Here is a 25,424-nt window from a genome sequence, read left to right as displayed (position 1 = left end):
GATGTTTATCTGTTATCTGTACTGGCAGCTTGAAGTGTTATTTTACTGTTTCTTTCCCAAAACAACTGGGGCAGTGAGATTTTCACACTACACAATCACTATGAGAAGAATCAGAATTGAAATGTAAAACCATCGAATGGAAGCTGAGGACAGCACTACAGGTCTGCCCAGACCAGCTTGTGTGTGAAGGGGAGAGGCCTTCTAAAAAGGGACAAGTCCAGGTGAGACCCCTAATCATCAGAAGAGGATGGAGGGCTCGCCTTCCACTTGATGAGCTGAGAAAAGCATGTGGATATGGCTTTAATTGAAAACAAACTGTCTGGACTCTGGCTTCTCCCCAGAGAAAAGAGAAACAAACTGTTGCTTGACTCATCAAAAGCTTACATAAGATGAATGATACTCGAGGAAGAAGGTCTGAAGGTCTCAAAGTTACATGCACTCCTCTAGACCTGCACTGTACCATACAGTAGCCACCGCTGCTAGTTACAATGTCACTGGTCCAAACAGATGTGTGATGTTAGCATATAGTACCCACTCGATTTTAAGGACAGAACAAAAAATATTTTTAAAGAATGCAAAACATTTTACAAATAATTTTTCATGTTGACTACATTCTGAAATATTTTTTGAAATACTGGATTAAGTTAATTATTAGTAAGTTAATTTCACATATTTCTTTTTACTCCTTATAGTATGGCTAACAGAAAATTGAAAACTATGCACGTGACTTTCATTGGAAATTTACTTCTGAGCCAAACCAAGTAACCAGAGTTACATAATATACTAACGCAGTATTTAGGCACTTCATAGAACTGCTTTGACTAAAATGTTAAATGTTATGTCCTTGACTTGTGTCCAAGTGTATCACGAGGGAAGTCTCTTACGAAATTCGCTGTTGATCTTACTGTAGGTAAGTCCACTGAGGATACTACCCCTCAGGCAACAAAATGGAGCCTTAATGTAAAGGCTTTCAGGCCAGGAAATTTTTCATTTCCTGAAAAGTGGTATTATTTTTCTTTATAGTCACTATGATTTTTGAACTGTTCTTATTTTAGTTTTGCTATGGCTCTTAGGAAGCCTTCGGCCAAATATAAGAGCTTCCCTTAACCACCATGTAGGACTTTGTGATGCAGATTTCTTTGTATCCTTGGCTTGATTCTACTATTGTAGCTGTATTTCTCCCTGGTTTTGATTTTATTTGTATCCTAGTTACTATATGCATTTTTATATACCACCTTAAATTCTGTGTGGAATAAAGTAGAGTAAAACAAGTCTCCAGGACCTTGGTCAACACGAGAAGCAAACCCTAACACTAACGTCCTCCCCCCGACACCACCCCACACACACAAGCCTAAACCCAGACCTCGCATTACCCATTGGAGTGTTGCTTCGAGGGGAGGAGGGCAATGTCACGTGTCTCCGCTTATTCCTGGGCCTTAGGACTCGAATTAGAGCTTGTTTACACGAGAAGCTCACAGCAGGATCCTGAGGTTGAAAGGGAAACCATCATTCTTCTTCTTAGGTTTTATGTTACTCATGAAACTGTCTAGAAAACACTTTCCTTTCTTGAACAGTCACTTACAGTCACTACTCTCACCTGCAACCCTGCTGACCAAGGCCAGCAGTTAACCCCATTTCCTGACCTGAACAAGACAGACCAAGTACATCCCTTTCCAAACCTTTCTTTTCCATGAAATAAGTAAGATCTTAAAGCTTTTTTTTAATATCCACAATCCTTAATTCCCATTACCGTCCTTTAAAACTGTTTTATTTCAGTAGTTGGCAAACGTACAAAAAAAAATTTTCCAGACATTCCCAGGGTTATATGGGGTTGTAACGGTACGTACAGGACACAACAGCATCTGCATGTAGATCTTGGATGCTGTATTAATACAGTCCAGCTCACAGGTGCAGTAGCCATGGATAATGTCCACCAGAGCATTGACGGTAGCTTCAATATGAGTTAGGCCTAAAGGGGAAAAAAATATGATGAAAAACTACTAACTACTTGAGAGTCCAAGATAAAAACAAAAATCCTTATGCCCACATAAAGGCCAAGCTAACACAAAAATGACAAGCACACACAAAAACACACATGCAGATATAGGTCGTCAGCATTATTTGTGATTTGTTAATAGTCTCCTGAATCTCCCAAACTGTCCTCAAAAGCCTTTCCAAATATCCTGCATCACAGAAAAAAGTGTCTACTCTTCATGGACATCACAAGACAGGACAGAGAAGTGTGAAGAAGGGAGCAGATTCTAAATGTTCCCTACTATCCCCAGACGGCAGGTGATGATGAAGACGGCCTCCACGTGCCTTTCGGGTTTACCGCCCCAGCAACCTCCAAACACAAACGAGCACCAGGGGTCCTTCTATTTTCCTAGATAGCTATTCAGATCCTTACTCTTCCACCTAAACCTTGGATAGCATGAGAAGTTAAATACCAAAGGAAGTACTGGCTGAGAAATAAAATAATTCTCATAGATGATGCCTAACTTCTGCCTTTTCAACTGGTTTTGAATCAAGCTTTCAAAGACTTTTAAAAATAATTATAAACACCAGTAAGCACATGCACATATATACACATGCCTTTATGTGAAATATTCAACCCAACATGAAGAGAGAGAACAAAATCCCACTTCTCTGCTGCACTGCTAAGTTCCTGTATCAAGAACAATGCATCCATCTCACAGACTTCTATTTCCTAGCTGTTCGTTCTGGAAGAGATGGATGATGAGGGCTAAGATCAAGAGTTCAATCTGATCAAAGAAAGAATTCACATCAGGCCTCACTATCTATCAAGATTCGAGCACCCTTTTAACATGATACCTGGCAGGCAGGCAGGTGCCAAGAAGGCATTCTTGGGTTTGGATGCATGGAGTTTCCAGAAGTGGTTCACCAGCTGGGTAATGAAACTACAGCAATCTCCTTCCAGCTGCTTCTGAGGTTCTCTCCCCTCATCCGCTCCTTCTAAGCAGGAGAAAAAAAAATTATTAACGATGGTAAATCTAAGATGGAATTTAATTTGTTTTAAGGTTAACTCAGGTCAAGGAAGCTTGCCTGGGGAGGGAGTTTCAAGTGGGGCCCCAATCAATATGCCAACTATCCCTAGACTCCAGCAGGCACATCTAGGAAAAAAACAGTCTGGGAAAGGAATATCACAGAAAACATTGTATGTTAGAATTAAGTAGAAGTGGGGAGCATTCAGGATCTTTACAGCAGATTCAGAGATCTCAGGTCCAACAGTTCAACTTCTAAAAGCTAGGGGAACATCTGGGATTTCCTGAAATGATTCCTGGATCATAGTACCAGAGGAGGAACAGGATGATGACAGCACGTGGGAGCATGTAAACAAGAGAAATGTAAAAGGCATCAATAAACTCTATTTGATGAAAGCCAGTTTGGTACCCAGCCAACATGAGGAGAGAGAAGAAAACAGAACCGAGCACTGCAAAAGGCCACTACACATATTAATAAAATATTGGCGAAAGAACAGCTTGAAAGCAAAAAATATGACCCTATTACTTTAAAGCAACCAGGACGCAAGCTTAACTTTACCCTGAGGATTTTAAGAGGTAGTAATTTCAGAGACAGATTATAGCTGACGTCCAGAGCACTAAATAAAATCAAGAATAATCCAAGGGGTAAGCATGGAAAGAGTATTTACATAGAATAGTACAATCCTAATGTCAAAATCCCTACAAGGTACAAAGACAAGAGAGTAAAATCCCTGTCTTAAGAGTCTGAAGTCAGTCCGAGGCCAGTGTGAACAAGAAGAAGAAGAGAGGGTAAAGAAGGTACATTAAGCAGATTTCAGGACCACGGCCATATAGGCCAAGTTCACCTGTTTCCATCTGGGGCAGCTTTGACTCCGTAAAATGGACAAGGTTGTTAGGGCGCATGATGGCAATGGAGCGAGCTGTGATCACCAGCCTCTGGAAGACCTCAGGGTCCAAATCCTTGCCTTCTTTGCTGGATGTGTTGAGACACTGCACAGCTTTGCTCAGCAAGGCCTGATCCTACAACAAAAGAATCACAGAGGATGAACCAAAAGCAAGGGCTGGGCACTAAAGTAAAGTGGAGAGGAGCACTGGCAAGTCATCAGGACGGCTGCCTCCTCTCAGGGAAGCAGGTTAAGTACCACCGACTACCTGCAACAAAACTTCAAAGCAGCCCAGTGCAGTTAAACTCCTTAATACATAAAACATTAAAGGTACTAAAAAAAAAAAGAAAAGAAAAGAATCAAAAACCATGAAATCAGTATCAAAGTATGATAGGAAAATTGGAAGCCACCCAATTCTCCAGAACTGCAACAACCCAGATCTCTTTCCTACCGAAGTCATTTCTTTGCAGGTTCACACCAAAGACATGTTTCCACAATTGCCTTTCTCTGAGAGGTTCAGCAGGTTAAACTCACATTTCTCAGCTCTCTGGGTTGAAGGCACAAAAGCTAACCAACGCATCTGGGCTAGTGGCTTCTTCCTCATGGATCTGAACAGTCTGTCATATTTTCCATTTATAGAAACTGGTCTAACTTACTGCCTTCAGTTGCTACTTACTTTTATAGCTAAGACCCTCTCTCCCCAGATTTCCTCAGTCTCTCCAACAACCACTCAACAAATACCTCAGAAGCAAGTCCACCTTGTTTAGGGTGGTCCACAGCTGGAGGAGTGAAGACACCAGCAGATCTGATCTCCTGAGTGACTTCCCTAATCCCTCTTCCAGTGAGAAACCACCCACACTCAAATGTCCCTCCCCTCCCTTCCTTAACTCTTGCTGATCCTATTAAAGTGACAGAAAAAAAATGAACGCAAACCAATGGTGCACTATTGGCTTGTTCTCAGTTTGAGTGATATTCATTCATTTCTCAGGAGAAACTTAAGACTGTGTGGGTCTAATCTCTATGGTATCCTTTCCCAATCATACTTTGCTATGTCCTTGCTTTACATCCAAAAAGCCAACTTACTTGATTCCCTGCCAGTATCACAACTTCCATTTCCATAGAAGGCATCCCTGATTACCTTGTGACTGTGATAGGCTGAGCGGCTGGTGTGCAGGCTGGCCAGAAGGCTCTTGGACTGCTGCTGGACACTGGCAGGGGCTGGCAGGGACAGCAGCAAAGTGGCCAGCTCCTGAGCTGCATTCTTGTTTCTCTCCTGATGCAGAAGACAGCAGGGTTGTCACTAACCCCACCAAATCCATGCAGAATGAACTATCTATACTCTGCCCTCCCTCTTCCTCCTTTCTCAGCCACCAGGATTAGGTGATGCTCCATGGACTGCAAGGAGCAAAACAAGGAATTTCAGAATTACAATCCTCCCAAAACATAGCTACAGAAATTGAGTCTAAGCTCATGACTCCCAGAACAGTGTTCTTTTATCAGCACTCATCCTGTTCTACGAAGCACTCTCATGGTAGGTCCCCAAAAAGTAGGACAGAAGCTGAAGACTTCTCTGTGTCATCTTTGCAAATCACCATTATGTTATAAACATTCTTTAGCTGCAAGGCTTTAGGGCCTCTGATGACTGCACTGACTTCCTGCCTCTTTAGAAAGCACCCATGTGCTTTAAAAAAGAAACTTGCCTTCTCGATGATTGGCCCAACAGCAAAGCAGCTTTCCAGGGCTTCTAAAGAACTCACAACCAGCCTAGGGAGACAGAAAAGCTGGCTTGAGTACATCAACAACGCTTCTCTCCGCCTGGTGCTTTAGCCCTGCACAAGCTATAGTCGTGAGGACCTTGAGGACAGCTAATGAATGCCAAATACAAAATCAAAGCACAATAAGACCTGCCACAGGCACCATGCATATCGTTTCCTTGTGTTACAGGCCAGAAGAAAACTGGCTCCTGCTTGGAGATCAACCTGAGGCCATGTTCATAATCCATAACTCAAAGACAGGGCTTGTCTTCCTCAAAGAGGATAAACGTGCTTCCTCCTGCTGCCTGTGGCAGGGATCACTGAGACGGGTTTAACAGTCTCGATGCAATGGGACCCAAATCTCAGGTGCCCAGAGATCAGTAGGCAAAGGGGATACACAAAGGGAAAGGTTAAAGCCATCTTCTTATACTGGGGAAGCTAAGGTTAGATTTTACTTACACTTCCAAGAAAATGCACAAAGGCACTTCCTATGAGGCCCTAAGAACGGGGAAGAGGACAAACTGTATTTTCAGGTGCATGCCAATTGGCAACATTCAAAGGTACTATAAAGCACCTTTAGAAAACCGGGCAATTTTCTCTAAGGGAAGGATAGGAAACCCAACTGGTGAAGGGTATCAAGTGACATGCTCCCCAGGGCTCACTCCTGTGGGTTTAATGCGGCACAGAAAAAAGACCAACACCCTGGGGGCTAAAGCTCTGAACAGAAAGGGAAAAGCATGGAGAAGGTAGCTGGAGAGAAAAAGGTCAAGGGGCAGAGGAAGGCACTGAAGAGCTGGGGAAGGGGGACCTGGGGTCTAAAACAAAGGCAGACAGAACAAGCTCTCAGGTAGCTTTTCAGACAGTAGAACTTCTCCATTGTCCTGGCACCCCCACCCCCGTTTCTCATCCACAGTACGGAGGGAGCAAAGAGGGACGGGGTAAGGAAGAGGAAGCCAAAGTCTGAAGCGGCCAACACCAAGCGCGCACGTAGAACCCTTCACATTCTCCACTTTGACACGGGACAGCTCTGCAGCCATGCAATGACCAGAACAGAAAGAAGCAGAGGACATTTCCACAGACGCAGAATCAACGCAAAGCCACGCCATCGGTTACACGGCTCCCTGACACACACTCGCTCGTGCAGAGAAAAGAAAGAGGGCATACTAACCGGTCCAGCTTGGTTAGGGACTCAGTTTCAGAACTTGGGGGAGAAGCAAAGGAAAAAAAAAAGGAAAAAAATGTGAAGCTCAGAGAAACCTGGAAACACATCTTAAGCAAACAACATAAGAATAGGGTAGGGGAAGAAAAAGAAAGAGAGAAAAGGGAAGAGGGGAAGCTGCTGGTGGGAGACAGTGATTCCAAGCCAGGCTATTCTTACAACTTACAATGTAAGAACTGAACATCTTACATCATGAGTTACTGCATCTACCATGGCAAACCAGCAGCTCCCTTGCACAAAGAAGCCAAGCGCAATGCTTAAGAAGGCCACTGGGGGGAGCCTCAGGAGGCTCTGAACTCTGTGCCAGCAGTGTTATTACCACGTTAGGTAGCTGTTACAGAGAAAGATGAGAAGATGATGGAATCAGGACGAAGGGAAGATTTTCCCCCTATAATTTCAGCAAGACTGGATCCTAACCTATAACACTGGCTTAAGCATCTTCTGGTCAGCAGCCTCTGGCTACTCCAAAGGGTACCTGAGCATTAAGAGAAGGGAAGGGACGGAAGCCCCCAGGGAAAGACTAGGCAGTCAGACAGCTCTGAGCAAGCCTCCAGGCTCTGTCTGCGCATTAAGGAGACAGTGAGTGTTGGCGGGTTGTATGAAAACTTGAAAATCATAGGCTAAACCTATGAGACACTTATGAGAGGTTCACTTTCTCAAGACACTGGTTCTGCAGGGAGAGTGGGAAATGATGAGAACTGAAGCCAGCCCCACCGGTGCCAGTACCTCTCCAGGACAGTTCCACTCGTGGTGGCAGGGGCAGCTGAGTCACCGTCTCCAGTGCCATTGCTCTGGTTCAGGTTTGAAGGACAGATGTTGCTGACGGAGGCAGAAGGGAATTCTTCCGGGGGCTCATCGGGCCAGCCAAACTGCTCCTTAGTCTTGCCATAAATTTTTACAGCATCAATCATAGTGACACCTGCTGGATCCACCGAGGCCCCAACTGCAGTAAGCAAGAGAAGACTTCAGGATGCACATTCCCTGAAGGGCTAACACCACCGCCTCCAAAGCAAAGACCACACTAGCCTAGACAAAGTACCAAGTCACACTGACTTTACAGGCACAGAGGAACCTGGTCTCCTGAGGCTTCAGCAGCAATTTAACTGTGTATAGGTGCTGAATACATGCAGAAACCAAAAGGTTATGAAGTCTCCTGCTCAGAAGAAGAGTCCGCAGATGCCACTGTAGGGATCCTCTGGTGCTACCAGGGTACTGCAGCTCCCCCCACCCCGGGATCTCTAACCACTCCCTTTGTTCAAAGTACAGACCATCATCATTCATACTAACAGCAGCTGTTTCAACCATTCTGGGAGAAAAAGTATCCAACAGGTGGCCAGTAAAGGGTAAGGAAAGTTGCCAGCCTTATGAAAGGCTCAGGGCTTTGGACTCTGAAGGTTTAAAGGCACTGCTAACATCTCTCGGCGATGTGTGCCCTGTGAGACCCTCATCTGTGCCTTAAGAAAGCCTTGCGATTTCACGTGCTAATCTTGCTGCCTCTGCCCAAACCTGCAGGCAGCTCCATCAGCAAGGCTACCCCGCCCTACAGAAGTGAACCCTGAAGCAGAGTTTTACCCTATCTTCACTCCCCGCCATTCTCAAGTATCCCTTTGCTGTCACCTTGTCGCCTTTATATCGCAAATGAAGCTCCAAGTTTCGTGATGGCAGAGATCACAGAGAGATCAGCAGAGGGCTCCCAGAACACTGGAGAGCCACAGCGAAGTGCCCCCTGCCCTGCCCCCGGGTCAGCAGTCTAATGAGAAGGATATGGTCTGTGTCAGGGGCTGGGGACTCACTGAAGAGGTTCAGCTTCTTGTCAGCCTGCAGAGCTTCTTCTCTGGTGAAGGGGAAGTCAAACCAGCGTGAGCGACTCAGGTTAAGCTGCATAGTTCTGCCGAAGATCTCAATGTACGATGGGGCCCGTTCAATGGCCTGGGTCCCAATCTGGATCCGCATGCCTGTCATCACCATAGTACTGTTGTTGTTACTAATCTCAATGGTGAAGCCACCAGGCTGGAGGGAGGAGAAACATACGTCAGAAAATGAATACAAATTCTTAAGGACAAACTTTCAATCCTTTCTATGACAGTGACATGACGTGCGATCCTACACAGGACCCTTAACCTTTTAACTCTCCAGCAATGACTTCCTTTCTTCCCAGGATAGGAAAACAGAGGCAGGGAGTAGACCCTTCAACTGCAGGCTTCTTTCTCCCCAGCATTAACCACCTCCTACTGTCCTATCCACAGTAACCCTGCTGGTAACATTGGAATAAGAGCCCTTCTGCATGGGAGTGAGAATATTCATTTATTCTAGGGACCATTAAACTAGAATCAAGGGTTAGTGACTATGAGTCTTGCCTTCTAAGAGAAGGTATGTCCTCAAACCATACTGTTCATGAGTCCTTCTACCCAGGGACTAGGTAGCCCAGTGCAGTCAGTCCTCACCTTGGTGTTGGCCACATACATGCCAGTGGAATTCAGCCGGTGCTTTATCTGCTGTGCGTTGTAGACTTGCAGGAGGTCATTACCACCAAACTCCACATCTGTCAGCTGCTGGTTGTGTTCAAAGAAGTCAATGGGGAAGGTCACCTGGCTAGACGTGCGGGTTGCTGTGAAGAACAGCACCAGATTGCCAGAGAGCATTGGTCACTGAGGTCTCTACCACCTCTGTGCCCACTCCACAGATGAAGACCCCTCCCAGCCTGAGCTCACATGCGCACGCCCTGACCTTTCTAAGCAAACTCGCGATTATAGTGTTTGCATCAGTACGATGCCTACATGCGGTTAGCTGTTCAACAGTCATCATCCCCAACCACAACACGACCTAGCGGGGCAAAGAAATCCGGTGTCAGTATTGGGTACAGTTAATAATGATAGGCTCTATCATAGCTGGTTTATTTAAAATAAACAATAAAAACTACTTCTTTAAAGGAAGATGAGGAGGGAGGGCATAGCTCAATGACAGAGTGCAGTGCTCAGCAAGCATAAGGTCCTGGGTTCAATCCCCAGCATCTCCATTAAATAAGTAAATAAACCTAATTACCTTCCCCCCAAAACAAAACAAAACTGAGGAGGCTGAGCTGTACAATTTTCTCAGACGTAGACTCTAGAACAAGTTTCAGGTAATGTGATGACCCCTGAAGTGGTCTTTGCTTAGCCAGTCACTTACTCCTAAATTCAAGCTTTTACACCCTAAAGAGCCAGGAGCAAGACTCCCAGCTCAGACACCATGATGGGTTCTTCACTACTGAGAAGTTAACCAACCGATAGCATCTACTCCTCAGTAATCTCCATCCTACACTTCACATCAGGCAAGCCATTTTCCCTAAACCTAGGAAAAAATATCTCAAACCAGGCCGAAGAGAGAATCCATTCCTGGGCACCTAGGAACCACTGACCTAAAGTGGAGAGCCAACAGGTGCTCGCCATTTGTACAACGTGTCTCTACAAGTCACACAGAACATTGGTGGCCTCAGGAAGCTGACTCTGCTTCTGAGAAACTAGCTAGCATGTATCTCTACCTTTACAAAACGTTTCTTCATGAATATCTACTGCAGCCTAGGCTGAGTCACCGTCAAGAAGCCTTCTGTTCCCCTTCCCCTACCAGTCTGCGGAGGAGGGGCCTTACTGATGGTAGCCGTTTTGCGCTTTCGAACAGGCTTCATTATGCTGATGACGCTGCTGGGCTGCAGGGCCGGCTGCAGCCAGTAGGAGGTGTTCTCCACGTTGGCCATGTAAATGCGCAGGCTGCCGTCCTCGCACAGCAAGATCATCGTCGTCCGCTGCTGTTCGTTGCAGGCCGTGTGCCTGATGGCGACCATATCCTGGATCTGAGAGGAGAGGACAAAGAAGAGTGCTAGTTCCCACAACATAGATCAGAACCTACAGGAAGAGGCAGAGAAGCAACCTGGTTTCACGGTCAATTGAGGGGGTGCCGAAAGGTGGCAAAGAAAAGGCATCGAGAAGAAAATTCCTCTATAGGCCTCCAATGAAAGAGCTGGTAAAGTGACATGACATACAAACATAAAACAAAGCAGGTTCAGTCATTTCAAGTGATGGGAGAATATGGCACTGACCTTCGCCTTAGCAGGAAGAGTCTTAATCTCCTGGATGAGAAAAGTGTCCGGTTTCACCATAACCACCAGCGGCACGCCTGTAGTCTGCTGGACACAACACACCAGGCCAGGGTGGTTCATCACCTCAGACCACTGGCAAAGGGCAGGAGACGTCTTACTGCCGCCATTGGAACTGCAGGCAACAAGAGTGGCCCCAGTTTTGTGTCAATCACCACCTACTAGTTCTTTTCTTAATCTAACGGCCATCCTCAGTAACTACTGTACTCTCAGAACAATGTACCTACCGAGAGACTCAATTATCCACAAGTCTCAGTTTTATTTTGAGCCACGTATATATTCTCATACACCCCAGTGTGTGCCCCCAGCAGGAGCCCTGGTTTAGGATCTCCACCACTGACTTGCACCAGGTGGGGAACAGGTGGCCCTAAGTGCATAGAGGCTGTCGTCTGTATAGGGTCACAGAGTTGCCAAAGGCTGATGACCCACTGTCCTATTAAAGAATCCCTAAGCACATCAAGTTATATATGAATGGTATCCATTTTATCTCATTCCAAACCAGGTAACTCACAAAATAGAGGCAGAGAGAAAGTATTGTAATGGCTTTTCCAATGGCAGGTAAGAAAGAGGGGAAGAGACCCTAAACCTTTTCTGCCTCCTCTTTAAATAAAACACACACTACCTCACACACCTCCATCATCTAGAGAACTAATGGCAGCTTCCACCTCCCCAAACTCCAACCACGCCCCCTCCACTGACACCATGTTCTATTTACTGATAAATCCCCCAGGAGGGAAACTTAAAGGGGACCTTGGCAGCAGGGTGAGTGTCTAGGAGAAAATTACATTCATTTCTCAAATCTCAGTAATCAAATTAAAATCATGTTTGCTACCCTGACTATAGCTTTTCCTTCTGAGTGACAGTGACCCTCCAAACTACCTCTTACAGCTTGGGGTCTCCATGGTGGGGGAGAAACCATGCAGACTGCCCAACCTGCCAACACTGGACGCTGCTTGATTTAAAGACACCAAGCAGGGAAGGGTGAGTCCTTGGGAGGAGGTGAAGCTTGCCCGTTGAACATGAGCACTGTGGAAGTTCAACATCAAGTGCTCATTCCCACCTTTTGATGTTGATGGGGAAGAGCTGCAACACCTCCAGAGTTGTCCTACTGATGGTGGCTGCAAACGATCTGCCTTGACAGTAGCTGAAGAAGAGCATCTGCAACACGTGGGAGTAGTAGACAGACACACCACCACCCGCCACCTGGCTGTTGCTGTCCTGTCACGACAAAGACACAACATCGGCATTAACTTCTCATGTTGCCTTGGGCACTGCCTTGCGCTTCTGCTGCTCATTCACTTTAAACCACGATTATGGGCTCTTATTCTCTTAAGAATAAGATCCCTGTGATAAATCTTAAAAATACAGTGAGAATAAAGGAACTTCAAGTTTAGTCCTAAAGGCTTAGAGTTTTTGCTATTAAGTAAAAAGTTAGAAGAAAGAAAAAAAAGAGAGAGAGAGGATTCGCTAAGCTAATTAAACCTGGACTCAGAGGAAGCAGCACCATCTGCTCTAACCTTCAGGTCCTCGTGGTTGATTTCCAGCACATTAGTGACATAGAAGGGTCCCTGCTGGGCACTGCTGGCCTCTTCCATGAGCTGAGTATAGATGTACCCAGCCGAAGACATTATAACAATGATGTTCTTTCCCTCTTCATTGAAGAGGAAGGTAACATCTCTTATCTTTGAGCTAGGCAGGAGAAAGTAGAAGGTTGGACTCAAGGCATCAACAGACAGGTCATAAATCTGCAGGATGGAAAGAAGAAAGATTAAGCATGGAGATCTATTTCAGCCCCATGCCCAGATTATCCCGGTGAACCCAAAGAGCTGCAATCGGTGAGGAATGAGCACTCATTCTCCACTCAGGAAGCACCTGTAAGTGCTAGGCACTGAGCATACGTAAAGCATCTCTCTGCTCTCCCTTAAGGAATGAACAGGGGAGAGACATACATCAACAAATTTAAAACAAGTCCAGTACCAGCTGTGCAGTAACAGCTGTGCACTTGATACAGCAGGGGTTGAGCCAGAATCAATTTCATATTATTGTATTACTTACACACGGAAAGCGCCTGCTCAGCAACATAACAAAAGGCAACAAAATGTCAGGATTTCTCACTCATAACTTCTAAAGAAAGTTAGCACACAATGGAGATCAGACATTCTGGATTTAAAAGCAAAACCATTCCGGGGACCACATCCTCAGAGAACTCTAACTGTACCTTGACAAAGTCTGCAGTGACAATCGCTAACTCGGTCTGTGAACCAGGTAACCACACTGCTTTGATGATGAAGTTCCCTGTTGCCAACTGGGGGTGCAAAACCAAGTGATCCGAAACAGAGCCTGAGCTACTGAAGGTCAGCACGTGGCAGTCCTGGACACGGTTTAAGGAAGAGAATGGTTAAAAGGTGATCTGGAAAGTAGGCTAATTCATTTCAGAGTTCTAATGTTTCCCTTCTTTCCCTAATATTCCCTGCCTTCAGATAGTATGCAGGCTGTCTAGTAACATATTCAGGTTTCAAGAACACAGAGATTATAACCGATACCAGAGGAATCTGGAAGATCTGAAAGAAATCCAGAGAAAGATTTCTTTTGCATTCCCAATGGCTTCTAAGTTCTAATCTCAACAATGAGCAAGAGAAAAGGATGCTGAGAACAGGGGAGAGAAGGTGACGGGGGTCTACAGCTCAAGGTAACCAAACCTGGACCTGGATCGTTACCTTCAGCCCACAAACAGCAAGGTAGTCCTCCTTGCATGGATTCCCAGTGAGGCTCAGTACAGTGAAGGGGACCGGGGCAGAAGCCAGGCGGGTCAGAGTCAACTTTCTTTTGCTAGAATCTGCTTGTTTCAGGAGTGCCGAGAGCTGCAGAACAGTGATCTGAAAAGGAATAATTATCAGCTTACTCTTAACCCTAGTCCTCTCAGAGAACACAGAGCATTAACAAAAGCTCCTTCGTTAGAGATACTGATTCACGGGCTTTTTCTGTGGGTAAGTCTCTTAGGAAAATCCAAGGCCAGTATCAGCCTCTGTATTTCCAGGCTAAAAGCCATGGAATGCCTTTCATTTCTTCCTTCCAGAGACGACAAAAGAAGTAAGTAATGAAACTAACTTCTCTTCGTATAATCAGTTCATAAAATGTTTAAACAATTCTCATACACTACTGTCCTTTCTCATTTTCTATGAAAAGGTTTTTTAAAGTATTTTAGAGCTACTTCCACCTCTCATTTGTTTTTCACTTAAGGTTAAAACAACTTTCTTGGTGATGAAGAAGCCAGAACACAGAAAAGGGTGAGTTAAGATACTCTCTTCTGACTTCTAGCGGTTCTACAGAACCCCATACACTGCCCTGTGACCCTGGAGGGCTGGGAGGGCAGGGGAGAACTGAACAAGACCCACGGAGTCTTCCTGTGAAGATGTTTCCCTTCCAGTCTGTGTCCTCCAGAGTGACCAGAATCAGGAGGACTGAGAACCACACTGTCCTAGGTAAGTGCCTGTTGTCACCTTAGCCTAGAGGCTCAAAGGACAGAGTGGGAATGTACTAATTAGAAACCAGTCTTTGTTTTCTAGTCATACTGGTTCTAAGTCTCATAAAGTAGCTCAGGGTTCCAGTAGAAAAGCTTGTATAATCTGTCCCTAAATTTTTCCTGGAACCCAACAGGCAAATCTGAATGTAATCAACTATCTGCTTTGCTCAGCACCTAAAATAAACACGACCTCAACTGAGCGGGAAGGAACTGAAGGACCCACCTTTCCTTTCTCATGGCTGACAGCCAAATGCTGGCGGCGCCCATGAGGGGAGGAGAGCACACACATAGCCACCCTCCTGAGCACGTGGGCGCTGATTAGCTGTCGAATAGTCTGGCCCTGGTCTCCGCTGTAATTCATCCGAACATTCTCAAAGGCACCTTCCTGGGAGCCTAAGGTGGGAACCTGGCAAAGAGGGAAGCGGAGAGAATAGGCAGTAATACGGCAAAAAAGATCAAGTGGACTCATACACACGCTATTCATGTGACTGAAATACTGCACAATTTTGTCATTCAAAAGCAATGGATTCCACTCTGCCATAAAAAAGAATAAAATAATGCCATTTGCTGCAACATGGATGGATCTCGAGATCATCATTCTAAGTGAAATAAGCCAGGTCAGAAAGAGAGAGAAAAATACCATATATCACTCATATGCAGAATCTAAAAACAAATTTTTAAATTAATAATAAAAAAAAAACAAGGAAACTATTAACTCATCTACAAAACAAAAACAGACTTGCAGACTTAGTAAACAATCGTATGGTTACCAGGAGAAGGGGCTGGGAAGGGATAAATTTGGGAGTTTGAGATTTACAAGTGTTGGCCACTATATATAAAAACTGGTTTTTAAATAAAGGTTCTTCTGTATAGCACAGGGAACTATGTTCAATATCTTGTATAACCTTTAATGAAAAAAATATGAAAACAAACATACATATGTATATGCATGACTGGGACACTGTGCTGCACACCAGAAATTGACACATTGTAACTGACTGTACTTCAGTTTGAAAAAAGAAAAAGCAATGGATTCCAATCACTAATCAATGGACAGTTAGGTAAATGCATCGAGTTATTGTCAATCCAAGAACAATGGAGCGAATGGTTCTATAAAACTAAATTTAATTAATACAAAGGATTGACTTTTAAAAAATGTTAAAATGCCCTTTTTAAAAATAAAATGATAGTGATGATAGTGGGGTTTTCTTCCCCACTGATCTAACCTGGGAAAATTTAAAGTTAGCAACTTTATGTATCATCAACAACATTCCAATATTTTTTTAGCTTCATCTTTAAAGCCGTCACCTTGTGAGATCTATTCACGCACCTCATTCATTCTTACACTTCCCTTCAGCAAGTGCTGGCACTTTACTGTCTGCTAAAGGGGCCAGGCAGAGTACACTGGAGTCCTGTACTAAGTGCTGAGCAGCAGGTGTTAAAGTGAACAACGGCTTACAACTTACAACCCATGCCATAGGAAGAACTAAAGGAAAACTACCTAAAGGGCTAAAAGCCAGAAAGGACAAGCATTATTTTTGCAAGCAAGATGAACCTCAGAGAAGATATAATAAGGAAGTTTTCTATTTTATACACAGGAGGAATTTCTAACTATTATAACTGCTCCCAAATGTTGTTCCTCACAACCAGGGGGTTCGCATATTTACATGAACTGAAAGGGAGGCCTACTCGCTGGCTTGGTCGAAATGACCTCTGCGATTCCCTTCTCTCAAAGACACACCTCATATGCTGGTTTTCATACAGGACGTCATGGCATCTTAAGTTCTTAGTTCTGGACGGCCAAGGGTTAATGTTCTAAGGCTATTCCTCAGCATACTTCGGCATCTCAGTAAATTCGCTGGTTCCTATCCCCACCTAACTCCATGGCCCTGACCCACTCACCATCAGCTGGTCTGTCATCTCAACCACCTTATCCACTGTATGCAGCTCACGGAGGGCTTGCTGAGCCCGGCTGCTGCTCCCCACAGCTGAAGCCTGCTGAAAGTTGGTCTGAATGGCATCCATGAGGAAATTGAGCATGTCTAACACGAGAGGAGCGAAGGAGAAATTGGCCTGAGAAAAATCCAAACACACAAGTGAAAAAAAAAAAAAGACAAGAAAATACTGGGTCATACTCATCATCATAATCTTGCCAGTAACTACCTTCAGAATCTAAAATCCACTTTCCTCACCTCAATTGCATATTGCAGCCCTCACCTCACTCTCCCCATAACACTGGACTGGATTCCAGTCAGCATTCTGCTGTGCCACCAACTCTAGAGCAACCTTTCTAAACCAGGGCCCCCATGGAGCTAGCAGCTATCCTACCGCTCAGACACTCCCACCACGTGCCATTAGCTAACTTCACTCCAGTTCATCTAGAATGCTTCCAGGTATGTGCCATTCTTGGGAAAACTGAGAAAATAATCACTCAAGTCATTTTCTGTATTTTGTGCTTCAGATGAGGAACTAAGAAAGGGTGCCCTAGAGTACCACACAACTAAAATTTACCCTCCCACAAACTCCCCAAAATAGGTAGTGACTGACAACACACAGTATTCATATTCACACTGCGGCAATCAGCACACAGAGAGACAAGAAAACAACCCCACATCCCACTAGCAGAGTTGCAAGGAGAGCCTTGTGCACCGTCTGCCTGTGAACCAACCAGCCAGGTTCTGCACCTGCCTGCTGGGCTGGGCGTCCCCAGAGCCCACCTGGTTCTGCAGCTCCTCCCGGCAGCCCTCTACTGTGCGGCACAGGCTGCTCTTCTTGGGCTTCTCTTCATCGGCAACCTTCCCGTCGCTGATGGTGACTTTGGCCTTGTCAGCCGGGGAGGCGCTGGTGTGGCGCACGAGACTCTCTGAGACCCTGGGTTCACTCTGAAATGCCGACTCCTTCATGGTGGAGCTCATGCCACTGCTGGGAGTTCGCTTCACCAGAGCCTAGGGACAGAAAATGTCAGAGGCTCGAAGTTCTTGCCACAAGAACAGATGAAATACTGCCTAGCATCCTGGAGGAGAAATTGGCTAACCACTTAAAGGATATCCAAAAGCCTGAATGCTGATCTTCATGGTATTTACCTAATATCTCATATTTCACCCACGCACAGCAATAGGTCTTAATTGTAACATCTGAAATTCTGGGGAGTCTTAGAAAAAACTGCAAGATCTCTAAGGAAGCTACAAGTTCTAATATTCTAAGTAAAGTGCTTAAGCCATGATTGTACAGCTGATCAGTGATAGAACCAAAATGTACTCCTGGACCCAGGCCACCATGAAGGTGACATGAGAATTTCTCAGTCTGGCTTAAGCATTCCTGTGTCACTAACAAGTAATCCTTTATAGCCGAGAGAATGTTGCAATGTCTCACCAAACAGCTGCCGTCTTCCTTGGCTCCACAGTCACAAAAGAAGGACCCATACTTGGCATAGGAAATCTCGTGATCTTTGTGGCACACCTTGGCACATACTGTGCACACACCCACCCCATCAACCATTTTGCAGGTGTGACAGTGGTACCTAGGAAGAGTAAGAACCAGACAATGAGCCCAGAAGTCCCAACAATCAAGGCCCAGCACACCATCTCCTAAAATGAAAAACTACTCTTACCAGTGCTGGTTCATGAATTCTTTCTGAGTGATGGTAAAAGTGCAGAGCTTATTGCAAAGAGAATCTTCATCCTTCAAAGATAATAAACCTTTTAAATCAGAAATATATCTTTCCACACAGGCACCCACAAAAAAACACACTACGGAAAGAAAATCACTGACTCATAAATGACCAGCAGAAACCTACTCCAATTGAAAATAGCGTGCAGGCTATAAATGTGCTGCAATTTCAGGTGAGACTTTAAGGTTTTGTGGCCAAGAAAAAAATAAATCTTGAGTTTTCTCTACAAGATCTACACCATGCCCATGAAGAACTCATCTCTGACACTCCACTCTGGATGTAAAAACGGACGAATTGCAGGACAAGTGACTCTACATGGAAGAAGGGCTGTGCTTACTAAAGGGTCCTTCCCCTAAGAGATGAGATCCATGCAGCTTGCTCGGCAGGCCTGGAAAATCAGCCTGGCATCAGTCATGCAAGCTGTTAGTAAGCAACAAGGACTGGAAAAGCTCGGGAGCTCACAGGGGCTAGAAAACAGGACCAAAGGCTTGTGAGCATGAGCTCTCCAAGTGCCAGTCAGCCATGACCTTGGAGGTTACTTTACTTACTGAATCCTCCGCCTGGGAGTCTTCCTCTTCCACTGCCAACTCCTCCACCCAGTCTGAGTCCACCTCGATGGCCCGCTCTTCCCCGTCCACCGAGAGGTGACTTGGGCCTTGACCATTACTCTGGCTCAGGGCATTGGTGACATCAGCCAAGTAAGACATAATATGGCATGTGCACTCGAGGACTACCACATGCTACAAGAGAAGACCACACCAAGGAAACTTCAGTTTTCCATATTTGATTATTACGGAAGCTGTGTTTTCTCAAGCTTTTTCCAATAAAGTTTAAGATCAAGCAATGGTATAAAAGCAGAGAAGAAAAACAGCATGCTTTCATTATCTACCTCCTCAGCTCTCAGCATTAAGATACATGCAGTTGGTCGATACACTGTACTGATCTAATGTGATTCATTTCTCCTTAAGCACAAAGATAACTCTTTAAAAATCTACTACTGAAATCAGGACAGTAAAGTTAAAATGGAGACAAAAATCATTCAAGAAAAAACTACACTGATAGAGAAAACAGAACTGGTGATGCCAGAGGCAGGGGGCGGGGAGTGGGCAAAATGGGTAAAGGGATCAAAAGGTATAAATTTCCAGTTATAAAATAAGTAAGTCATGGGGATGTAATGTCAAACATGCTGACTATAGTTAATAATATTGTACTGTATATTTGAGAGTTGCTAAGAGAGCAAGTCTTGAAAGTCCTCATCACAAGAAAAAACAGTTTTAACGGTACGGTGACGGTATTAACTAGACTTACTGTAGTCATTCTGCAGTATATACAAATATCAAATCTTTATGTTGTACACCTGAAACTAATGTTCTGTGTCAATTATACCTCAATAAGCAAGGAAAAAAGACTATATTAAAAGTATGAACAAGCTCTCATTGGCTTTTTTTTCCCTGCCAATAGTTTTTTTTTTAAACCATTAGTGAAAGACATTTAAATTACTGAGTTTTTTTAACTAACACAGTTGAGCAGGAATAGTTTCAGAGAGCAAGGGGAAATTTTTCCAGCAAATCATTGCAGATAGTTTGTGCTTTCCTAAAAAAACTCAAAAGTCTGGCATCAAAGCCTCAGACTTCTAAGTTCCTTCACTATGCACTCTTGACAGCTCAGCGTGCAAAGGATAAAGATTAGCAAGAAGGGAGGGAGAGATGAATGGAGTTGTGGGGAGTCAGAGGCCAGTTATTACCTGCTCTTAGCCACTAGGTCAGGTTCATGAGTTGGGTCAGGGGAGAAAAGGCCTGAATGCAAGAGTTCTGCCACTGTTAACTCTTTTTCTCAGCACACTGACGGAACCTTTAGGTAAAGTAACAATTCTAGCATCTGGACTAGAGCTGAGGAGGTAGACTGTAACCTCAAATAACACTCAGAGCAGTTCCAACGCAGGAGCAGGGGACAATTTTCCAGAGTATACCAATATCTAAAAATAGCAGTAATTCATTGTTTTAAGAAGGATTCTGTTGGATGCTTGTTTACCAGAATATTTCCTTCCTATCACTTCTTGCCACAGAGAAGAGGCCCAAGGGCATGCAGTTAGCAATTACACTTCTAGGTCTCTGAGATTATAGGCCTCATCCTCTGTAGGCTTCCCAGGGACAGAAACCAACAGGAAAGAGAATTCCACCTGGCCACGAAGAAAAAAATCATCACTCCCTGACTGCTGTCACTCCTCACTTTTCTTACCTTTCCATGCATTACATTGGCATTCAGCTTTTCAACCACATTCTTCTGTGACAGGTATTTCTTGCTGTCCCAAAGGAAAAAAAAAAGGAGGGGGTAGAGGACACAAATCATCTAAGGAACCAAAGAAAGGAATTTCTTCAAATATCTTACATCAATTTGTAGCCCCTGTGAACCAAAGGCATTCTTGGAAATAAGTAATCGGAGGTTTGGGGGCCTCTGTTCCTATCAGTGACACTAGTTGATACACTTTCCCCAAGACTTCTCCTAGGAATAGTGAACAGGAAACCCTACTAATAAAATAATGAAGATTAAGTCTAAAGTGAACAGGTATTGGCTACTCCCTCGATCCCCAATAAAAAGGCAGAGATTCAGGTTCCTTTTATACTCACTTTGAACTACAAAGGAAATAGCCTACAATTAATCATCCCTCTTTTTTCTAAGAGCAGTGTTAAAATGAACCAACCTACAGATGGATTCCTCCAATTTCATCATCTTACCATCTACTCAGCCAGTCCACAGCAGCATTATGAAGCTGAAGATGGCCAGCACCTTGACCTGCGCTGGCCAGGGTAGCCATCACAACCATGAGTTCAGGGAAACCAGTCCCATCACCGTTGGCCAGCATCTCTGTTGCCATGGGGATCAGGGTACCCAAAAGCACAGCGCACACACCTTCCCCAACTTGGCTGGTAGAGAAGAAACAGCAAATTGGAAAGTAATCAGCAGGAATCTGACTGTATACTTCTAAATTTTAAGACTAATTATGAGAAGTTTAAAATTAAACATTAAACGCATGGCTATACATACTAAGCCCAGTTGTGGACTTCGGCTACCAGAGCACAAAGCATTCACCCATGTTACAACTGACAGGCCAAGTCACTACAAAAGTTTTTCCTGGGGAAAAATCAAGGAGATCGACTAGATTCCTTGAGTCTATCAAGAAGGAGCTATGGAATCACTGAAAATGTTAACAGCTGATGCCTGAAGGAAAGATGGCTGCAAATGCTCTGTCCTTATTTCTGAGGTTGTTAGAACACATGAAATAAAGGCAGTTGCTCTACCTGTTTTCCCGGACAATGTACGTAGTCAGTAACTGCAGCAGCTGCCTGTTCTCCTGGATCACGTCTAGCTGGTCAGAATCTTTGGGGGGCGATGCAGTCATGCGGGTGAGCCAGGCCTGGAGACGCACAGGCTCCACACAAGCCAGCTGAGCCAGAGAGCCACAGAGATGCAGAAGGCTCGGGTTAGGGCTCTTCTCAGCTAGGGACAGACCAAGAGGCGATCGTCAGCGGAGGAGGGCAGCGGGGGGAAAAGGAAGGCGCAAATTGTGAGCTAGGAAAGGGGGGAAGGCTTCAAGCAAGTTTTCGACTTCCTTCCAAACTTTCTCTGAGGAATTCTCTCCACTTGTTAGCATTTTCATGCTGTGGTTATACTCGGGCAGAAGATAGGCACAGTCATTAGCCGGACATCAAAGTTCCCTTAAGAAGATTACTAAAAGCTGTCACTCACTCAGCTGGAAGAGTTTGGTGAAGAATTTCAAAACTCGGTTACAGAATTTAGCAGAGAGGTTCTCATTGGCTGTTGCCATCATGATCTGCACAAGTTCTCCACTGAAAGGCAGGAGGGGGACAAATGGAAGAATCACATTAAGTCTCACATAAAAGGCATCCATTCTATTTCTTCACAATCTCCTCTCCTCTAGGGGAACTGGTCATTTGTGAGTCAACAATGCTAGGTGTTCAGGAAATCAGCCTCCTCCACTGATCACCTCAAGGGGTCAGCAGTTAACCGCAGTTCTCCCCAAGGTACAAACACCCGAGCAGGCTTTCAGGATTCCCTGAGAAAGAGGGAGCCAACAAAGGTAGGTCCCCGCTTTCAGGAGGCATTCAAAAAATATTCACAGAGAAAAACAAAATACAGCCCACCTGTCAGAGAAAAATTCCTCCATAGCTTTACGAGCCTGGCTGCTTTCCAGTTGTTTTTCCAAATACTGGAGACATTCCTCTAAGATGGATTCATCCAGTCCACTGAAAATCCAAAAGAAAAATTAACTACCAGAAACAACAGCTATTTCAATGTCCTCCTAAAACTGATCTTCAAAAATCCAAAGTCTATTTACGGCTACACCTTGAGGGCAATATTCACTTTTGTTTTGTCAAAGCTTAGCATAAACCCTGGCATGCGGTAGGTGCTCAATAAATATTTGATGAATTAAACTGTAATAAAACAAAAAAAAAATTCCTAAAATCTGAGATAACTGATTAGTCAATGGCTAAGAGTCCAAAGGAGCACTACTGTTATTTCAAACTGTTAGAAAGAGGAAGGGAGGGAGGGACAGATTGGAAAGGGAAGGGGAGTCAAAAGAGAAGCGCGGTGGGGAAAGGAAGAGGGAAAGAAAAGGAGCCCCTGATGAAAACCTGGATTCCTCCACAACAAAAAGGCAGGAAATTCCAATACGTGGACCCTTTATTTGCACAGCTCTCAGTGGGATAAAATGAAACTTAAATCAACTGTTCATTGTGCCTCGCCTACATCAACACGGCCTACACTATCAAAGTCAAACAATGTTATGAGACCACCTAACTCCACAGAACACCCATCTCAGAAGCATGGTTACAAAAATACTGGAAATTTTATTAAGCTCCTTTGTACACGTCGTTGCATCTAGTACAGTGTTTATTCCTAAGAATTCATCACAAAAGAGGATTCCAAATAACCTTTCATGCGTGTCCACAAGAACACAAAATGCAAAAGCACAGAACTTTCTGTTAAAAGGCACAATCATAAAGTATTAATGAACAACATAAGGAAGCTAGTGTTGGCACATTTCATCAGTGGTAGCAGGAGGTCACAGGAACCCGATTCTTCTCTTCACTCAGGCTCACCTATTGGGATCTGCATGATTAGCCAGAATGTTGTAACAACCAGTGATGAGCTTCTCGTAAACGCGGGCCAAGAACTCATCAGACTCTGCAGGGCCCAGGATGCGCTCCAGGGAGTTGCTACTGATCTCAGCGACACTTTCAGTGCTCGACTCCAGAAGAAGGGGGAGCAGGGTCCGAATTACCTGTGGCGGGTTCATCTCATCGGACCAACTTCAGCCAAAAAAAAAAAAAAAAGGAACCAAGTTAGTTAATACATTCCTCCCAAAAAGCTGCAAGGGGAGGATCAGGCAATCCAGTCATTCATTGAGAAGGGCTTTTATTCCAGTCTTTTTCATTTGATAGTTGTTTTTCACATAGGTATAATCTCACAACTTCATGAAGTCTTCTTTTTTCACTGTTTTATCAGACGCAAAAATTATTTCCATATGAAAAACCCATTTATAAAATGTTAAATTAGTCATATAAAATGGATTCTGTGGTATTCAGAGAAAAAAATTAACTGAAACTGAAGCTAGCAAGTTCCCAGACAGCTTTTCTAGAAGAATTGCCAGGAATCTGGATCATTTTTAAGGTAACGAGATACAGGACTTCACCTGTGATCTATGCACAGAAAGATAAAACAGTCCCTCCATGGCCCTGCCCTAGTCCCCACGATGGCAGCATCTAGCTTCTGCAATGAATCTGGAAAAGCCTGACTTCAAATACTCCTTATCACCTTGGAACTCAAACCCAATGCACCTCCAAATCACAATATGACTTGAAGCCAGCATGCTTTTTCTGGAAAACACTACACAAGAAAGGGGGGAGGCTCTCTGCTGCCTTTCACATCTAAGTTAAAAATCCTTCTAGGTAAACACTCATACTGTAAAGCAACAGGCTCTCTGCTATAGAGGCATGCAAGAAGAGCATTATTATGCAGTTATAAATCCCTCACTGTCTTCCTTTAGCTCTAACAGAGCACAGGAACGGAGAGTACTCAGGGCAACACAGCAGGTACTCACACAATCAGATCTCCAGTCAGCCTGACCAGCGACAGGAGTGTGTGCTTCAGGGAGGCCGCCAGGGGCAGGCTCTGGCCACAAAGAGTCCCCAGGTGAGCGGCCTGCACAGCACTGATGTAACTCTCAGAAGGGATGGTGTCGTTGGCAAAGGCATTACGCTGAAACAAGGCAAAACAGACATAAATGGAGAAATCATCTATCTCCCAGGACAAAATTCTTACATGGGAAAAAATAAACCATGATGGCACAAACTAAGACCCCACTGAGGTTTACAGACGATGGCTCTACCCAGTGTACACTCTTATTCATCCTGGGATAGAAAGCGGGGTGGAGTAAAGAAAGCAGTTAACAAATTTTAATTGGAACAAAGCTGCGTTAAAATTTTAAAAGATAGAGTTAAGCTAAAATTTAGTTAGTACAAAGTGCGAAGATATCCAATACTACTTTTCAAATAATTAGAATATATTATACTTGGCATTAAAACTATGTTTGTTTGCCTCTGATAATTGAGAAGGATCTGGATTTCACAATGCATCTGGGTCCCCATTACAAATATCTTAATTATCCTCTCTCTGTAGCTCTGGGTAATGTAAACAGAGGTCACGATTACAAAGCAGGGATAACAAGATTATAACACTTGGCTGTTCCAAAGAACTGTAATAATGGAATAATCTGTTAATAGAGGTAATCTGAGTAGAGCACACAGAAAGATCAAGGAAACTGACAAGACAACTCAACAGCCTTCTAAAAGCCTAGAGAACTTAAAAGCTACCCCATAAAATTATGACAAAAAGAGTAGGTTCTTGACATATAACCTAAAAAGGAAAAGGAAACAGTTAATATTTACTGAGAATTTATGTGCCAGACAATGTGCAAGGCACTTTACATTTCACATGCTTAATCTTCACATCCCATTATTTAACAGATAATGAAACGGAGGCTCAAACTATAGTTGACTCTCAAATACTATGTGGGTTAGGGGTGCTGACTGTCCACACAGTTGAAAATCCGTGTGTACTTTACAGCTGGCCCTCTGTATGTGCAGCTCAAACAACCACAGATCATTTAGCACTGCAGTCCACACTGAGTGAAAAAATCATGTATAAGTGGACTCAC

At 44.2% G+C, this 25,424-nt stretch overlaps 1 protein-coding gene across 9 annotated transcripts in view; it reads right to left on the bottom strand.

The window, feature by feature from the left end:
- UBR4 (ubiquitin protein ligase E3 component n-recognin 4) overlaps window positions 1-25,424 on the bottom strand; it is a 122,423-nt gene that overhangs the window by 62,624 nt on the left and 34,375 nt on the right. For 5 of the 9 annotated variants that reach the window (XM_031464203.2, XM_031464202.2, XM_031464204.2 and 2 more), the window contains exons 28-57: window positions 24,309-24,466; window positions 23,308-23,517; window positions 22,348-22,449; window positions 21,932-22,032; window positions 21,484-21,682; window positions 20,920-21,108; window positions 20,423-20,486; window positions 18,733-18,924; window positions 18,125-18,195; window positions 17,887-18,034; window positions 17,232-17,459; window positions 16,417-16,587; window positions 14,738-14,920; window positions 13,709-13,867; window positions 13,210-13,362; window positions 12,509-12,736; window positions 12,052-12,209; window positions 10,935-11,106; window positions 10,487-10,688; window positions 9,304-9,467; window positions 8,653-8,869; window positions 7,586-7,802; window positions 6,809-6,841; window positions 5,587-5,650; window positions 5,025-5,159; window positions 3,848-4,022; window positions 3,064-3,147; window positions 2,833-2,973; window positions 1,848-1,969; window positions 1,374-1,485 (exon numbers count right to left, since the gene is read on the bottom strand). In XM_031464203.2, the coding sequence (XP_031320063.2) occupies window positions 1,374-1,485; window positions 1,848-1,969; window positions 2,833-2,973; window positions 3,064-3,147; window positions 3,848-4,022; window positions 5,025-5,159; window positions 5,587-5,650; window positions 6,809-6,841; window positions 7,586-7,802; window positions 8,653-8,869; window positions 9,304-9,467; window positions 10,487-10,688; window positions 10,935-11,106; window positions 12,052-12,209; window positions 12,509-12,736; window positions 13,210-13,362; window positions 13,709-13,867; window positions 14,738-14,920; window positions 16,417-16,587; window positions 17,232-17,459; window positions 17,887-18,034; window positions 18,125-18,195; window positions 18,733-18,924; window positions 20,423-20,486; window positions 20,920-21,108; window positions 21,484-21,682; window positions 21,932-22,032; window positions 22,348-22,449; window positions 23,308-23,517; window positions 24,309-24,466 (4,552 nt within the window). The remainder of the gene's footprint in view (window positions 1-1,373; window positions 1,486-1,847; window positions 1,970-2,832; window positions 2,974-3,063; window positions 3,148-3,847; window positions 4,023-5,024; window positions 5,160-5,586; window positions 5,651-6,808; window positions 6,842-7,585; window positions 7,803-8,652; window positions 8,870-9,303; window positions 9,468-10,486; window positions 10,689-10,934; window positions 11,107-12,051; window positions 12,210-12,508; window positions 12,737-13,209; window positions 13,363-13,708; window positions 13,868-14,737; window positions 14,921-16,416; window positions 16,588-17,231; window positions 17,460-17,886; window positions 18,035-18,124; window positions 18,196-18,732; window positions 18,925-20,422; window positions 20,487-20,919; window positions 21,109-21,483; window positions 21,683-21,931; window positions 22,033-22,347; window positions 22,450-23,307; window positions 23,518-24,308; window positions 24,467-25,424) is intronic. The other 4 variants (XM_031464207.2, XM_064493992.1, XM_031464206.2 and 1 more) reach the window with 4 other exon arrangements.

The sequence above is a fragment of the Camelus dromedarius genome, chromosome 14, assembly GCF_036321535.1.
Source record: "Camelus dromedarius isolate mCamDro1 chromosome 14, mCamDro1.pat, whole genome shotgun sequence".
In the NCBI taxonomy this organism is placed as follows: domain Eukaryota; kingdom Metazoa; phylum Chordata; class Mammalia; order Artiodactyla; family Camelidae; genus Camelus; species Camelus dromedarius.
The sequence above is the reverse complement of the archived record's forward strand: the minus strand, read 5'-3'. Positions and strand labels throughout refer to the sequence as shown.